At 45.6% G+C, this 16,923-nt stretch overlaps 2 protein-coding genes and 1 long non-coding RNA gene across 14 annotated transcripts in view; 2 read left to right on the plus strand and 1 right to left on the minus strand.

Moving 5' to 3' along the window:
* The window catches only part of epb41l2 (erythrocyte membrane protein band 4.1 like 2), a 45,853-nt gene extending 42,832 nt beyond the window's left edge, over window positions 1-3,021 (minus strand). For 9 of the 10 annotated variants that reach the window (XM_076048410.1, XM_076048408.1, XM_076048405.1 and 6 more), the window contains exon 1: window positions 2,862-3,019. The gene's annotated coding sequence lies outside the window, so the exon portion shown is untranslated. Of the gene's footprint in view, window positions 1-2,861 lie in introns of all 10 variants that reach the window. The other variant, XM_076048411.1, reaches the window with a different exon arrangement.
* Window positions 3,022-10,023: 7,002 nt separating this feature from the next.
* Window positions 10,024-16,923, plus strand: part of itpkb (inositol-trisphosphate 3-kinase B) — a 23,581-nt gene continuing 16,681 nt past the window's right edge. Inside the window, exons 1-6 of one of the 3 annotated variants that reach the window (XM_076048324.1) lie at window positions 10,024-10,342; window positions 13,442-13,601; window positions 13,739-13,904; window positions 15,100-15,408; window positions 15,908-16,062; window positions 16,108-16,789. In XM_076048324.1, the coding sequence (XP_075904439.1) occupies window positions 13,555-13,601; window positions 13,739-13,904; window positions 15,100-15,408; window positions 15,908-16,062; window positions 16,108-16,789 (1,359 nt within the window). In that variant the 5' untranslated portion in view covers window positions 10,024-10,342; window positions 13,442-13,554. Of the gene's footprint in view, window positions 10,343-10,374; window positions 10,576-13,441; window positions 13,602-13,738; window positions 13,905-15,099; window positions 15,409-15,907; window positions 16,063-16,107; window positions 16,790-16,923 lie in introns of those variants that run through there. The other 2 variants (XM_076048323.1, XM_076048325.1) reach the window with 2 other exon arrangements.
* The window catches only part of LOC142902964 (uncharacterized), a 1,079-nt gene continuing 954 nt past the window's right edge, over window positions 16,799-16,923 (plus strand). Inside the window, exon 1 of the long non-coding RNA XR_012929159.1 lies at window positions 16,799-16,923. This exon is cut by the window's right edge and continues 726 nt beyond it. This is a non-coding gene — a long non-coding RNA (uncharacterized LOC142902964).

Consider the following 16,923-nt stretch of genomic DNA (forward strand, 5'->3'; position numbering starts at 1 on the left):
CCAACAGTGACGACACTCCTGGATGAAAATGTAAAACTAACAGAGCTTAAACGGCCCCCGAAAGACAAATGTGAGCTCGGTGTAATAAGCAGCTTTTCATGTTTCTCTGGTAATGGGAGCCGAGTCAACTCAGAACCTGCACGGCTCTGTAAGATGACAGACATACATATTTTTTTGCTGGCAGGGAGCAAGATACAGCTTGGTTTAATGAGCAGATTCTCTCAGCACTGCAACCAATTAGGGCTTCTCTCATTAGCGGTTGTGACAGAGTCGCCACTGTTCTGCACATCCTGAGAGTTCTGTGAATAAACGCGGCCCCCGACGATTACAGATAAACTGTAAACAAGGAGGAGGAGGCCGACAGGAGGAGAAAAAAACAGAGAGACCGCTGCTTGCTGCAGGATCTCCTTTGCAAACTCACTCAAAGTCCCAACAAAGATGGTCTAATAACACAATCTTTTCCGGGGCGTATTTATTCGCTTCGGGCGTCCATTATAAAGGCCCAGCACTGGTAACATGATGCACAACCACACAATGGCTGTGAATCACATGATGCACAAGAAATGTCTAAAAGAGGTACTGATTCAAGACCGGCAAAACTAGTTTGGATAGTATATCTTAAAGGGAAAGTTCACCCATTTCCCTCTGATCACCGTGGCTAACATATCTGAAAATCCGTTAGGTTCCGACATCCATCCAGTTCATCACCAGTCCCACCTCACTGTCAGCGCCTAAATCGGTTTGTTATCAACGCAGCCGTCCATGTGGCCGCAAGGAGGGCGACTCTCTTACGTAACTTGTTAAATTCCACCAGGTTTCCACGCTTCTTTTTAAAGAGGTTTAGGTTTATGCGGGGAGATTATCATTTTCTCCATTTTCAAACAACTATAAGCTCTGCTTTCGTCTGTAAAGGGTTTAAGTGGTGGAGTCAAGATGAAACGGATCTGGTTGAATTCAATGCTCTCACAAAGGAAATCCGACAATGAAATCAGAATAGTCACAAAATATTCAAATCATTTTGAATTTAAAGAAAAGAAAAGTTTTACTGCTTGCTAATGAGATTGTTCTTCCTGTAGTTAAGCACTTTGGATACATGCCGTATCCGAACCAATTGAAAAATCCAAAACTGACACCCAATTCTATTAGCCCTACATTCCGTTCTTTCTTTCTTCACTGATTATAGTGATGGGTAGCTTGGCCATGCACCCACTCCACTCAAAGACAAAGATTAAGGCTATGCTCCAGGCAATCACTCTTACATTAAACTCCAGCCATCTGCCTCTGTTTTTAAAAAAGGCAACGATAAGGGTGCATCAAACAAAAAAAACCTGTCTCCGATAAATGGATGATAAGCGTCTGTTGTTCACACCTGAGTGAGACACAGGAAGCATCCATTTCCGTGAAAGATGTGCTTTCCTCAGTTTTTTGAGGAAAGCACACTTTTCTTTCCTCAAAAAACTGAGCGAGCAAACTTCAACCTGCACCAGCATTGGCTCAATTACGATTTATTTAACTTGAAGTACTAAATTCCCTTTTGCCTTTCACTTTTGGCATGTCAGCACAACCTCAACTTTGTCCATGTCGCCTGACTGCCTGCAGCCTGTGTGCCAGCCTGGCCTGGCTATCAGTGTGCGAACCAGTTGAACTCTCGCCATCTGTCAAAGTGCAAATGCTACAGTTCTGTTTCTGCGAGCAAAAATGCAAGTTCTTCTGTGCACATGCAATTCTATAATCCTTTCAAGACAGACGGTAGAATGTGGAGTTTTTGAATGTCCACTTTAGTCAAGGGTGAAAGCACTGGACAAAAACACTCTGTTTCACTACATGTGGAAGATCCAAAATGCAAAATGCTGTTATCAGAGAAACAGATTTTTTGTTCTTGTTGTTGTTTTTTTTGTTATGGTTGTTGTTGTTATATAATTATTCTAAGGCTTTTCTCCTGTGGGGTCAGGGAATATTTTTTAAAGCACAAGCAAAAAGAAGGGAGCAATATGAGACCTGGAAATGCAAATTTAAGCTGTAAAGTTGGAAATTTGGAAAATTGTTTTGGCTTAAGTATTATAACAACACGTTTACGGTTGCTTCTAGCAGGGGAGCACACAGCGGACCCACCGACATAGTGACCACATCACAACCGTGCGCGCGTGCGTCTCTTCACGTTTATAGGTGCGACTTGGCTGCTAAGTAACAACGTTAGCATGTTGAGAAGAGCCGGCCGCTAGCGTCAAATGCACCGCTAACTTCACCTCACACCAGGAAACACCGCTGACAAGCAAGACACAGAAACGTTGCTTTGCTTTGTTCGTCCCGAACGAGAGAATGAACGAAAGACAGACGGACAGAAAGACAACATGACTCTCGTGAGGTCCAGTTTAAAAGGTGGGAGTTGTTTTTTCGGCCACCAAACGGTCCCAGATTGAAGAACACCCAGTGGGAAGGAGACGGGAGACGGTGAGTGGACGTGGGGAAGAAGTTGAGGTGATGATAGCGTCGTTTTTTTTTTCTTTTTAATGTGGACGGAGACAGGCGCCATGAAGCATCGAAGGTACGCGGCTTCGACTCCAGATAGCGGATTAACGACGCGGGCCAGGCTGCTATATATATATATATTTTTTTTTTTTTTTTTTTTTTCAAAATTCAGGGTTAACTGCGCGCCGTTGGTCGCCAGCGCACGCTGCTGCTACCGACATCCCATTTAACCCGCAGCCCGCAAATGACCAGGAACACCGGGGGATTCGAAACGGGTAAATGTCCGTAAAGGCGGCGGGCGGCAACAGCCGCAGTCAAGCAAATGTGTGTTGTGCATCACGTGATTGAGGGGGAAAAGGTGGCCAAAGGGGAGAAATAAAATTGCACGTTACCTGAGGTTATCTCCGACGATGCGAGTAGAGGGAACTTTTCCAAAACGTGGCCTCTCGCTCCGTTCTCCTCCGAAAAATAGCGCACGTCCCACTAAGTCAGCCCTCCAAAAAAAAACCTCGCCAGTCAACGCCGAAAATCTGGCCGAGGCTCAAGGCGTACGTGTCTGTCATCCCTACAGCCCGCCCCATACAGTCAGAAACATCTTTTGCCGCACGCCCATTGGCCCTGGGAGGCCACTGTATTAGATACCGCGATGTGATTGGTTGGTCACGCTGTCTTTCGAGGTTAAGAGGCCGTACGTTCGGAGATGCAAGTCGTGACAGAGAGGGGGGATAGTGCTCCCTAGTGGAAGGATAATATCACTGCAAGTATTTTTTTTTTTCTCGATTCGTCTGATCGGCATTTCCCCCAGAATGTTGTTTTAAATAGTCAACGAGTTTATTAAAATTTAAAAGACTAATGAATGAAGACTTATATTATCATTTGGATGCAATCAATGAAATCATCGCAATGACAATGTGCAGTTTGCCATCCTTTATAGCCTTCAATATTTTTTTTCCACTTTGTTTGTCACGTTAATGTTTGTAAGGTTACAAAACTGGGTAGAGTGCAGTGCCTTTGCGTTGCATGCAATGAGTTCAACAGTTCAGTGTGTAAATCACGCCTTTTCAAAGAGTTTCTATTCTCATTTCACCTAATACCATCAACTACACAATGACCACAAATGTAAGATTAAATCACACCAACAGAGATTACAATTTGTCACCAAAAGTAGCGAAAGGGAGGCATGCAATATATCAATCATCATGTTTCCCTGCCAGTTTTAGGTTACTCACCGGTACAGTAGTGAGGATCCAGGAGCCAGACAGGAGGGCACATAACACACAGAGAAAGTAAACGTTAGACACAGTCAATCACATTGCCAAGTATGTTCAATGAGAGACATTTGTATACTTCAATACTTCTGTGAGAGCACAACTGTTGTGCCAGTTACATTATCATAACTTTCACAGCAGAAAGAAAACCTGACACACCTCCATCTCCTGCTGGCCACAGGCAAAGCCTGTGAGTCATTTTATTTACATATTACCCGCAAGTGCAGGTAAGTCAAGAAACACACCCTCAATAAATAAATTAAATAAAAAGTGTAACAGCCAAAATAAAATGACAAGGTACTTTACTTGAAAGACAGTTTCAAAAAATACTCTACTACTTTATTTTTTTCTGCAGATTGGCCTAGAAAACACTCCTTAGCCTACCTGAGGAGGGTTACACTAAGAACACCAGGACAATTTTAACAGTCACGCTCTAAATCTTATCTGAGAGAAAAAAGTTCACTAAGTTATGTAGAATACAAGAAAGGATGTGAGCAGGAACACAAACTATGACTAAGGTTCATCCAAACACTCAGCAGTCCTCGCAAATAATTTCCAAACGAAAAGGTCGTTACCTAACTGGCAAAGATCCCATAGAGCAGAAATAGTTCCAACCGCGAGATTACAGCAGGCCTTAAGTCGTGATTCTAAACCTGATGTTGTGTTGTGTCCGCTCACCTTGTCTCTTTTACCCTTACGCCTGTCAGAAGCTCACGCCGAAGTTCCCGTCGACATACTCTCACAGTACACCGCCACCACCAGACCCGCTCCAATGTTGATATGATAAGCAGGTTGGGCCGACTGTGAGCTGTCCACTCAGCCACGGAGTCACGGCAGTGCCGTTGTAGTTACAGTATTGTGCGTGTTTGTGTGGAGTGCAGTCCCCGCGAGGCGAGAGATCAAGCCAGTGCAGATTCTCTGGAGGATTAGCGGGGAGTCCTTCCTAGGAGAATTACCCTGACACAGCCATCTGGACGTCACAACTTTGCCCATTAGGTCACATGTGCTGCGGCCAAGTCAGAGAGAGTCGCCCTGCCACTTTAACAGCCGCAACATCAAGTGAAGGTCCCAGTGAGGAAGATTTACCCTGATCTACCGGCTTGAAATGCTACAGAAATTCCGAATTTTTTATGTACTGACTTGTATGAAGTCACTAAAAATAATTCTGTGCAGCTACATTTAAGCACCACGTATCTACAGTAGCCCAGGACATGAATCTGCTCGAGGTTTTGAGAGGTTTTCTATCCTGACATAACTGCCGGTGAAGGAAAGATTTGAACTGAAGTGGGACGTCAGAGGACAGGGATTAACATTGGGGTGACCTTTGCCTCAGGCGGAATCTGCTGAACAGAGAAAAACATTTGCAAGCTGACGCTGTCACGGCCTGATTTCTGCAGGACGAGTCACTCAGCCAGCCAGCCTGATTGCCATGTATTGTTTGTGAGCTACAAATAATGTGACAACATGGTCAAGGCAGGCCGTAATTTTAATTTGGGTTTGATGCAATGATATTTATTTGTTTGCACACTCCATGCTACTAATTCTGACACCGGGCCTTTGACTAGCAGGAATGCCGTCAAATCCATGCCGTATAGTCAATGGTCAATGTTTTCACATCTGCAAAAGTTTGGACACATACTTCTGATTAAATGGTTTTTCTTTGATTTTCATGACTATTTACATTGTAGATTGTCACTCAAGGCATCAAACTATGACTGAACACATAAGGAATGTGTATTAATCAAAAAAGTGTGAAATGACTCAAACAAGTTTTTAGGTATTTAACGTTTTTTTCTTTTGCAACATTAACCCACATATCTTGGTCATATAGTTGATGTCTTGATGAAAGTAGTGAAGATAAAGAAGAAACAGTTGTGTCCAAACTTGTGACTGGTCGTGTACATCTCACAGATGAATACACCAACACTAAGCATGTCTAGTTATGCCATGCAAGTCTATGCGGTCAAAAGTCAACTTTGTCCTAGAGACATGGGGCCACTTGCAGGTTCATCGGGATCCCTGAAGACACAACCACGTCAAATTTGGGGCTTCTAGCCCATGAGGAACCCCGGAACCCTAACCCTAATTCCAGCTAACCCTAACCCTAACCCTAATTCCAGCCTTATCGCTAACCCTAATGCCATGCAAGTCTATGGGGTCAAAAGTCAACTTTGTCCTAGAGACATGTGACTACTTGCAGGTTCATCGGGATCCCTCAAGACACAGCCTCGTCAAATTTGGGGCTTCTAGTCCCAAATTCTTTTTGGGGGGGGCGTGAAAACTTTTCTTCCTCCAAGGTGGGGCGTGACAGAGAAAGTTTGAGAACCACTTAGTTAACTGAAATGCAGCAGAAGACCAGACCAAGTTCCAGAGTGATATTATTATTTCTTATCAAAGTAGTGAAGAAGTATTACATGCTTACTGTGACAGTATCCATAACACTGCCCCTTAAGAACTGTCAATTACTTTGTGACTTTGAGCGAAAAATACAAATGCAAACAGGAGAGACAGGCTGATAGTTGGACCACGTTCGGCAGTGTTTACAAAACAACGGCTCATCTGCGGCAGCAAACAACTGACTGCTCTCACGTATCCAACTAACGCACTTGAAAAGCTTAGCCTAATCTCAAAGGCAACGTTCAAAAAGATGAAACACTAATGCTCCGCCCGCAACGTGGACGGATGGACAGAGCTGAGCAACAAGTGCAAACAGGCGAGCTTGAAGGCGCGTGGCGTGGGCCTTTTACATCCTCATCTGAACACACAACAAAGTGTGCACAGTGTCACAGCCACCACACACAGACTACTCTCAGTTTTTACCTGAAAAAAGACGCTTTTTGCAGTATCGTCACACAAGATGCCACGTCCCAGTATCAGTCAGTCACTCGTTTGGAACAAATGCAGGCTTTGAACAAATAACTTCACACCTGTTTGCTTTATGTAATGTCAGCCCAAGGCTCCTTGCCTCCTCCCACCTCCCCCTTACACTTCTTTGTGTGTGCTGTAACTAGACTCCAGGATCGGGTGTCAGCAAAGGAGAATAGAGAGGAAAATCGACTAAGATTATGGAGGCAAGTGACCAGATGCACAGAAATGCGGAAAAAAAGAGATTAAAACTGTAAAATTGTTTTTGTGTTTTTTTTTTACAAGGCTCTTCTTCACGGGACACCTCTGTCTTATCAAAGGCAGTAAAGTGAACATGGTAGTAAAATATCAGTGTAATGGAAGCCAGTGTCATCAACCTTTTTTGAGCCCCAGCACATTTCTTACATTGAAAAAAAAAATCCCATGGCACACCACCAACCAAAAATATGATAAATCCACCATTTTAGCCTAGTAATGACAATATATATATATATCTTGGGAAAATTGAGGGAGGAAACTTGGCTCCCATTCCTTTTAAAGTACAGTCACTCGACAATTTGATGTCGTTTTGTTTTTTTGTTTTTCAGACCAACTAAGTGAAGTTGGATCATTTTTCACAGCAGACCTGATAGTATCTCACGGTACACTCGTGGTTGAATAACACTGATGTAAGCCTCTGCTTACAGCACACAGAGGATTCAGCATTTTGTCATTTTATTTTAATTTGTTAATGTCCAAGTTTTTGGTCTATTGACAACTCTGGTCCTCACACTGTCTAGATTATGGAATTAAATGTCTGCAGTTTTGATCAACAGCAGATTATGTAAATCAGTGTTTATGTGGGACATGAAAATGGGCGGGCCTTATGGCAGAGCGTGTTATGAGGTCATGATTTAAAGAAGCACATTGAGGAGTGGGCTGCATTTCCAGCAACTTGACTAGAAGGAAGGGGGTTGCTCAGATTGGTAATAAACCCAAATACAGAATTTACTGTTTGGTTACAAAAAAAATTTTTTTTTAAATTTGGTGCATAGAGAATTATGGTAAACGTTGATGGCTCAAGGGGAAAAGATCAACCTTTCTGAGTGATCTCAATGAAACTGAAACAAAAGGACATTTGATTTTGCAATTGCTTTATCATTGTGAAACATAACTGAATTGCTTGTCATTGAACAAGTGGAAAACAAGTGACACACTAAAAGATTGTCCACGAAAAACAGGTTATTACAAACACAATCTTCGCATGTAAACAAAGTAAACACAATCGATTCACACCAAACAAAGAACCACCGACAACCCCTATAAACGGGTAATTCTCAAGATTGTAAGATTGTAGCGCTAACAAAGTCGAAGAGATGCGGCAGGACCTGTTGGCGTGACTATTTTTCTGTTTGTTTTATTATGTGGAATTTATAGAACAAGCGTGGGGTAGAAGACAAGCGGCGGTGCACAGATGATTATCGGCCCAGGTGTGACAGAGTATTTCCTGTTATCGTTGCCGTGAGTGTGTTTACCAGGAATGATTTGGTTTTTTTCTAGCAATAACTCCGTCAAATAAACCTTCTATGCGTGTGTGTTCATAGGGGAAGGTGTGTCCACCCTGTCACGTAAACCGTGTTATGAGTTTGTTTTTTTCTGTATGTTCGCATGGCAAATGTTTGACTAAGTGGCTTTGAACGGAACATCCACTGCACACGAATGCAAATCCCATATTCAATTTCAATAAGACCATGGAAATATTCAAAGATGGCATATGCGTGTGTACAAGACAAAAATGTGCGAGGAACAACTCTTTTTCTTTTTTTTTATATATTAAAAAAAAAGTACTGCAATAAAATGTATTGTTTTATACCGATTTCGAAGAATTACACACAGACGTCATTGGGTGCGACTCCTATCAGTCCGTGTATATGATGCAAGAGAGGCCACTAGAGGGCAGCAGCTCCTCTTGCAATAGCAAAGTCACATCATTGCCACAAAACTGTTTACGTTGTAATTAACAACTCGAAATAAAGATGTACTGAACATAATTCACTTTTATTTATTTATTTATTTATTATTATTATTATTATTTTTACCAGGACCAGTTTCAGTTTTAATCTGAGTTCACGCAGTGAAATCAGTCAAGCGTGCCTGAGTGACACTGACCCCCCCCCCCCCCCCCCTCATTTCTCCAGATTACGTCAGAAGACGGGATGGTGGCAGGAAATTCCTCAAGGAAAACTGGCAGCGGTTCAAGAGGCAACTTCAAGGGCCATTTAATATATAGACTGCCGCACCTGTGGTAAACATTTCCACTCTCCTGATAAGTGCAGGAGTGGTGTGTGTGTCTATATACAGTGTTCCACTGGCACTTGGCAAGACCCGTTTGAGGACAACACACACTAGTGTGTGGACATTTGTGACAGTAATATACTTGGGTTTCTTATCATTGGGGGTTTATGATGTTGAAAAATAAATCAGATTTTACCTTTGGATTTGGCAGGAGAATGAAGTCAATAATGGCCAACCACATTACAGTTACATCAATAAAGATGAGAAAATTGCCATTAATGCTGAAAATGTTTTTTTTTTTTTTTTTTTTTTTTTTTTAAGAATTAAAAAGATTACACAGAGAACACATGTAAACAATTAAAAAAGCATTAGACAGATGAAGGGTGGAATGGTGTGATGCCGCACTGCAGTTACCGAGGAGAAGAAGAGTGAAACGGATCCACGTCATTTCACACCCCCCCCCAAAAAAAGTCACAATTTTAAAGGCCCACTGTGTAAGACCTTGGCAGCACCTGATGGCCAGGAAGCGTATTGGAAACAGGATAATGTCACATTTCTGATCTCACACCTTCCTTGCATGTCAAGTGGAATAAGGAAGCAAATCAGAGCCCATCACATTCTTGCCGACAGTAGGAACATGATGGTGCAATATAATCAGTGGGCATGCTCTTGAAGGAAATGTTAATTTATGCTTAGTCAGCAAATTAAAATCCAAGTTATTTAGATAGTTGAATGGCTGTTTTACAAACAAGACAAGGTAACAAGAACTGTATTGTTTTCAACTGATTTAAATCAAATTTCCTGGGCGTGACACATTTTGAAACGTGCCTTTTAAAACGTGTATGTGTACTCTTTCAGGGCACGTAACATTCCACGCTGGGGAGAAGGGGGCGTGACGTCTCACTTCGAGTACTTTTGCTTTTGAAACAAAGCACAACATCTTCCGGATTGTGTGCGTGTGCGAAGGAAAACATTTTTTTTTTTTTTTTTTTTTTTTTTTTTTTAACGGGAGTTAAAATACTCGACAAGTTCCCTCACGCTGCTATGCACGAGTTGCACATGCGCCCGCGACACCGTCGTATCGTCGCTTCCGGCTTGCAGCGGAGGGAGTGAGGGAGGGAGAGAGGGAGGAGGCACGGGGCGAAACAGCGAACAGCGCTCCACTGTTGCGCGCAGCGTCGTCGTCGGCGGCGGCGGAGGAGGTGCGGAGCCGCGGCGGCACGCATGACAACAGAATAAAGAAAAGTTAAAGGCGAGCTGCTTCTTTTTCTCTTTTTTTTCCTTTCTTTCCTTCCTTTTTACCCCTAAAAAGACTGAGTCCATACGGAGGCGCGAGAGGGGAAGAAGTTGAAGAGGGAGACTTGAGAGACTTTCCGAGATCTTCTGCGGAGGAAGAAGGAGGAGGAGGAGGAGGAGGTGGAGAAAGAAGAGGAGGAGGAGGAGAAGAAGAAGGGACATACAATAAGGTGAAGAAGCAGTGTAAAAAAAAAGAAAGTAAAAAGCCGAGGGACCAGCGGCGAAACGAGTTTAGGGACTCAGGAGGCGGGGAAAGAGGGTTGAGAAGGAGAGAGGCTCCACTCTCATGTGTTTTTTGGAGGTGTTTTTTTTTGTTGTTGTTGGCTGCAGTCGCACCGAGAAGCGAGCGAACAGAACAGGAGGGAGGCGACCTCCTCGGTCGAGCCAGCTGCCGGGGGCTGAGGTAAGATAACAGCACGGCTCGCTGCCGCTGCTGCTGCTGCTGCTTCTGCTGCTGTCATGTCAGAGTGAGGGGGGGTGCCGCGAGTCGTTACAGTATCATTGACACCTTTCATGCAGAAAAAGAAGAAGAAGGAGAAGTGCCATGTTGGGTGCACTAGAAGTTATTGTTTCCATGTCTAAGGAGTGCAGCTTTACAGCATTTGGACCTTTTTTTCTGCATCACTGAAATTGTACTTAAATTGTAATGAGAATTCTAACTGTCAATGAATCATATATTTAGAGTTGCACCATCAAGCTTCATACACTGAGCTCATCTTTGACTCTCGGCCCTTTGCACGGTTTAGATAGTCACCTAAAAATATATGAATGACATATAAACAAAGGAGTTGTTCTGCAGAGTCCTTCAATTTGGATTTATTTATTTATTTATTTTGTGTGTATGCGCGCACACACGGAGAGAAGAGCCTTGGGGGCTGTGCGAGGCTCTCACACGACGGCCGAAGGAGCCGTCCACTTGGGCGTGATGAGCAGCGTGGAGAGAATGGAAGCGAGAAAGGTGTTCACAGAGAGATGCTCGACCAGCGAACGAGTTGAAGGCTGTTTTGTTTCGTAAAGGAACCCTAAAACTGCAGCTTTGTTTGTGGTCGCCACTCCCAAAGGCCCTCTTGTGTCTTTGAATCCTTTGAACTGCTCATTCAAACCTTAAAACTCTTTCTGAATTGATAAATTACACTGAAATGGTGTAGCAGTTTGGGTATATTTTGGATTAATTACGAAGCAAGAGTTTGGAATGTGTCCCGATTGCTCACCAAGGAAAGATGAGGCCACATATCAAGACGAAAAGCAAAGCAGCTGCTCGAAAATTAATAAAAATCCCCTGGATTCCTGGAGTTCTATTTGTACTCATGCAACGTTTTCAGCTTGGTTTGCATCGCTGCCTCATGTAAATTCCGCTCTCTGCAGTTTTAGCTCTTTCCCTCTCTCGCTCTCTCCCTCCATCAGCTGACTGGCTCTCTGCGTGTCTCCTGCAGGCGTCAAGCCCACTCGTGTGGGCAAGTGGGCAGTTTTGGCGAACTCGAGAAAAGCAGTCCCACACAATCTGACGGCGCTCCTGCTGCTCTTGAAGGGAAGACGTCGTGGCAAAGGTTCGCTCGAACCAGGTCCACCAGGTCCGCCTACTGCGACCAGCATGCCCCAAGGCCAAGTTAAAGGCAGATTGTGTAGAATTTAGTGGCGTCTCATGTTCATGTCCTTGTTTTCATGTGAAGGTAAAACTGCAGAACCTCACGCATAGTCAATTTTTGCCCGAACCGATATATAAATGGTGCAACATCGCTGCCTTCTTACACGTGGACCCACTGTCTACACAAATATAAATGGAAATACACAAGCAAGAGCTCGTCTCAAGTGCGAAAAATATCTAATTGTTATGATCTGCCGCAGCTGACGGTGTGCAACAGCCAGCATGGAAGTGCTTTCCCCAGTTGCCAGAACGGCTTTATTACAAGGACTAGGCCGTCAGACAGCAGGCAGATTTGCTGCTTCTGCATGAGAGGTTCAGAATAGGCCCGGACGAACCAAAATAGCTCCTGCAAAACACCTCTTTTCCCTTCTTTTCTCCCCTCAGTGAGCCCTGACTTCAGCCGTCCTTCATCTGGGAGTCGTGCTACAAGCGTGTACGACAAGCTGAGATTGTCAAGTGAGGGACTGGGTGTAGAAAGAAAGAAAGAAAGGAAGAAAGAAAGGAAAAGCTGCATGGAGCCTTTTTTAGTGTGCTGCTCACGTATGTGAGAAGACATGCCGATTGTTTCCTGCCTCCCCCATGCAGCTGCGTCACATCCCAACTAGGAAATCCCATGTTTACTTTTCCGTTCATGGTCCAATCAAAAGACCTCCCAGGGGAGATCAGCGAAGGGCGAGACAGTACCTGGAGAGAGAGAGAGAGAAGAAGCTGCGCTGTCACTCGAGCCTCAGTAGCAGTTCAGCTAAACTTTCGCTAATCATCCTTTGTTTTGTCTCCTTTCTTGGCATTTGAAATTTCACAATTTGTGCAGCCAATTTTGCTTTTTTATTTTTTATTTTTTAGCCAGTTGCTTCCCTGAACTTAATTAAAAATCAGCTGAAGGTAACGCGGAACGCTATGGCAGTGCCTGCTTATGTTGAAAAAACAAAATTTTGCTAAAAAAGTAGGACTCTGCGACGTTTGACCTTCTCGGACGTCCATCTTTTCATCGCACGACTCAGCCTGTGTAGTTTCCCTTCCTGCAGCCTCGCCTCTCGAACATCTTGGCTCAGTTTTGGTTCCTGGATGCTCGTCTCTCTGCTCCGTTGCATGGTTAAAAAAAAAAGTAGGAACCGCACCTCGCACTTCTCGGAAAAAAAAAAGTTTTATAAGCGGCTAGAGTTAGAGATGGTCGGAGGTCGGTCAGCCTGAACGTGAGTCTTCTCTGCAAGTAAACATGGAGGGTGGGAAAAAAAATCTTAAAAGTCTCCAGCAACACTTATTGGAGAGGAGGAAATTAGCAGAATGTTCACCGTGCAGCTGTGTGATTCAAAGGAGCGCTTTAAGAAATGATTTAGTTATTAACTGGAGAAAGGGGCAAATTATTTCCACTCGCTAGCGCCCTCTTCATTTTTCTCTAATAATAATCTCTTTGTTTTTATCCTCATTTTCCCTCTCTCTGGCTAAAATCGGGGCGCAAACAATGATTTCTTTTATGCCGACGTCACAATGAGCGGCGCATGAATAATCTCCTTTCTTCAGTATGTGGATGGAATTGGTAAAAAAAGAAAAAAAAAAGAAAGAAAAATTCACGTTTTTAGGTTCAGTTTCTGCTTCATTGATTGTTTTGTTTGATTGATTTCAGGAGGTGGGCTGCCGCTGCTGAATGAAAAGCTCTTCTCCGGGCCTCGACGCAGAATCAGGGGGAGTTTATCCGATGTGTACCCAGCACTCAGAGCCCTTGGCCTGGCCGCGGGGATGGCAGCCTCTGCCTTGAACCTCAACAGCCTCTCAGTCATGAACAGGTTTGGGACTCTTTTCAAAGACTAAACAAACTTTTCACTGTTGAGGATTGTGACCAATCTGATTTCTTTTAGGGGTTTTTTGTATTGTAATTTTTTTAGTTATTATTGCTGATTGTTGTATCCCGACTTGTGCGCAGCAACAACCAGTTCCACACACAGCCAGGTTCCTCTAGCAGCTCCTCCACAGCCAGAACCAATCCCGTGGCTCGACCGGTGCTTCCAGTGCCTGACCGCAGCACCTACTGCCAGCTGGTTTTTGGAAGGTCTCTGGCTGGAGGTCTCTGCTCGCCAACCAGCCCCCAGGTGAAGCACACTGTTTCACATGAGAGCGAAGTTTGAAGGAGCTACATGTGTGTGTGTGTGTGTGTGTGTGTGTGTGTGTGTGTGTGTGTGTGTGTGTGCGTGTGCGTGTGTGTGAGTGTGTGCAATCTTTTCATTAATTGGCGAAGCAAAGCAAAAGAGCCTCACTCGTTTCATCATGCTGGCACAGACGCCAGATTACGTAAATTCTATTCCACCGTTGTGATTCCAAGAATAGTGAGTGACTAGACTGGACTCTTAATCACAACTCGCTACTTCTTTTGCTTGCGTCACTTTTCACCAAAGTGTTTCCTGGTTTTGTTCTCAACCTGAAACCGGTTCCATGTCACCGAGCGTAGTAGGAAAAAAAAATCATTTTGCCGGTGAATTCTTGCTTTCCACAAAGCGTGTGTTGAAACACTATATCTCCGGGAACCCGCACTCTGTGACATCGGGCACTTGTGCCTCTCCCAGGTCAGTGACCACAACACCCCTGTCCAAGTTTTGTACCCAGGGAAGTCCGGTATTATCGGCCTTCCTCAAATTTCCTGGTATTACTAAATAGTAAATAACAATACTCTACTTTTCTTGTCTCTACTACGCTGTTACGTGTTTCAGCAGAGTGGTTTCAGTGGTGGCTGGCTGCTAACAAAATAGCTCGTTCGTAACTGATGGCATCATGCGGGACATCCAGTGGGACGTCACAACACAAATTAGCCGTAATGTGTTAATTCCACGACTGCGTATATCGGTATCGGTTGATGTTGGTTGATATCGGTATCGGAAATTAGGACTTGGACAATATCGGGATATCAGGTATTGGTTAAAAAGCCAATATCGATATCAATATCACTAGTTGTACCTCCTAGGTGGAGGCCCTGACAAAGCTTCACTTTTGGGCAGCAAAAACACAGCATTTTTGCTGGAGGCTGTAAACACAGGGCTAAATGTGCTGTTTTAGCCTGTCAGTATAGAAAGAATATGACGTTATGTACATGCTTGACTTAAAAGTTCAACTGTTAAGCTGTGGAACAGACCCCTGCTCGGACCCCTCTGGGGGTTTGTTGCCGCTTTCCTTCCACAACCTTACTTGGTCTGATCCCAGCAGCAGCAGCAGCAGCAGCTTATGCTCGGCTTAACGTGCTTCACTTCTTCTTCTGCCTCCCGTCCCATCCCATCCCCCCTGTCACCCCTGCAGACCAGCCCTCGGACCTCGGGCCGGACCTTCGTCTTCCCGGTCTCCCCCTCGTCCCCCCGGCCCGCCCAGCGCGCTCGCTCACCCTCGCCGCGGAGCCCCGAGCTGCTGGGAGTCATCGTGGGCCAGAGGGTGAGGCGGCTGAGTTCCCCCGGCGGCGAGGAGCGAGGAGGAGAAGGAGGAGGAGGAGGAGGAGGAGGAGGAGGAGCGGGGCAGGAGGAGAGAGGCGGGGAGACGGAGGGAGAGAAGCGGGAGGAGAGGAGACGCCAGGCGCAGCTGCTGCAGATTCACCGAGAGCTGCAGAACGTCGAGGTGATTTTTCACTTTTGTCTCCCTCAGCCACTGCGTTTGTCTGTCTGCTGTAGTTGGTTTTCCCTCGTTCCCATAGAAACTTGTTGGAAAAGTGTCTATTTTGTGGCAAATTTCTGTTTCTTTCTGATCCACAGAGCATCCCACCACAAGTATTTGTGATTGTTGTGTGTGCTATTGGTATTGTTACTATTATTAGTATTGGTATTGTTGATGGTAGTGTTATTATTAAGGGTGTCATTGGTAGTACTAGTAGTAGCAACATAGAAGTTTCAACTTCTTCCCACTCCTTTTTGAACATCTGTTATTGCATTTTTTTGCGTTTTTTTTCTTTGAAATGTTTGTTCTTTTTTCTTTGTGTTCAAAAACAAAAATAAAAAAAATTCTGGATTCCCTAATGGCCCTTAAATTGTACACAGAGTGAAACTGACTTAAAAGCAGAAGGTCCAGTTAAAAAGCGACGCACCTGATGCCCCTCCTGTCTTTTCTCTTCCACCTTCAGGTCCGGGACAAAGTCGACATTTTCGAGGCCCACATTTCCGGAATCCGTGCCCAGGTGCAGAACATCGAGCTCCAACGGAGCCCCCGGTCCCTGAGACGGTCAACCGGCCAGAGCCCCACCTCTCCCACTTCTCCCACCTCTCCCACCTCTCCCACCTCTCCGACTTCTCCCACCTCTCCCACCTCTCCGACTTCTCCCACCTCTCCCACCCTCGAATGCCCCATGACCCACCTGCAACACGCCCGCAAGGTCCCGCCCGTCGTCCAGAACGGGAGGGAAACGGAAGAAGACGCGAGGGAAGGAGAAAGGGGTCGGAAGGGCCAACGGGGGGACGAGAGCCAGAGACTGAGCGGCCAGAATGGGCGGCGCCATCAGACGGCTCCCCATTCGACTTCGACAATGAACTCAGAAGCGGCGGCAGCAGGCGGTGCGGACGGGGTCAAGGACGGCGAAGGACCGACGCAGAGAAACCGGAAAGACTCGGAGCCGAACCAGCTGGGAACTAAAGCGGAAACTCTCGACCTGCCTCAGCCGCCAAAGAGCAGCGACGGCAGCGAGAGCGCCCCCTGCGTGCCCGATCGCGGCCCCAACCACGCCCCGCCGTCCATCCCCGCCGTCATAGTGACCGAGCATGGGCTTCAGAGCCCCGAGGACGGCGTCGCCGGTCCGGACCAGGGGCTCTGCTACACCCCCAGCCCGGGATCCAGCCCCATCCCGGGGTCGCACCCCTCCTTGCGCACCCTCAGGAAGCTCTCGTCGTCTTCCGCCTCCTCGGCCGGCTTCTCCTCATCCTGGGAGGAGTCGGAGGAGGACGCGTCCAGCGACACGGAGAAAGGGGAGCAGCTCCTCAACCCGGCGGCCCTCACGTCCAAGCAGAAAGCGGTGAGTGAAAGTCGGCGGGCGCGGAGAACGTCGGCACCACTGTGGTTTGAATGTGACAATTTGTGAAAAAAAAAACAACTTTTTTTTTTTTGACGAGCTTTCGCTGACTGGGGCGTCAGTCTGGGTGGCGTCTG

This window comes from Nelusetta ayraudi, unplaced genomic scaffold, assembly GCF_046127955.1.
Source record: "Nelusetta ayraudi isolate G7.1 ecotype Tasmania unplaced genomic scaffold, CSIRO-AGI_Nayr_v1 ptg000100l, whole genome shotgun sequence".
NCBI lineage: Eukaryota > Metazoa > Chordata > Actinopteri > Tetraodontiformes > Monacanthidae > Nelusetta > Nelusetta ayraudi.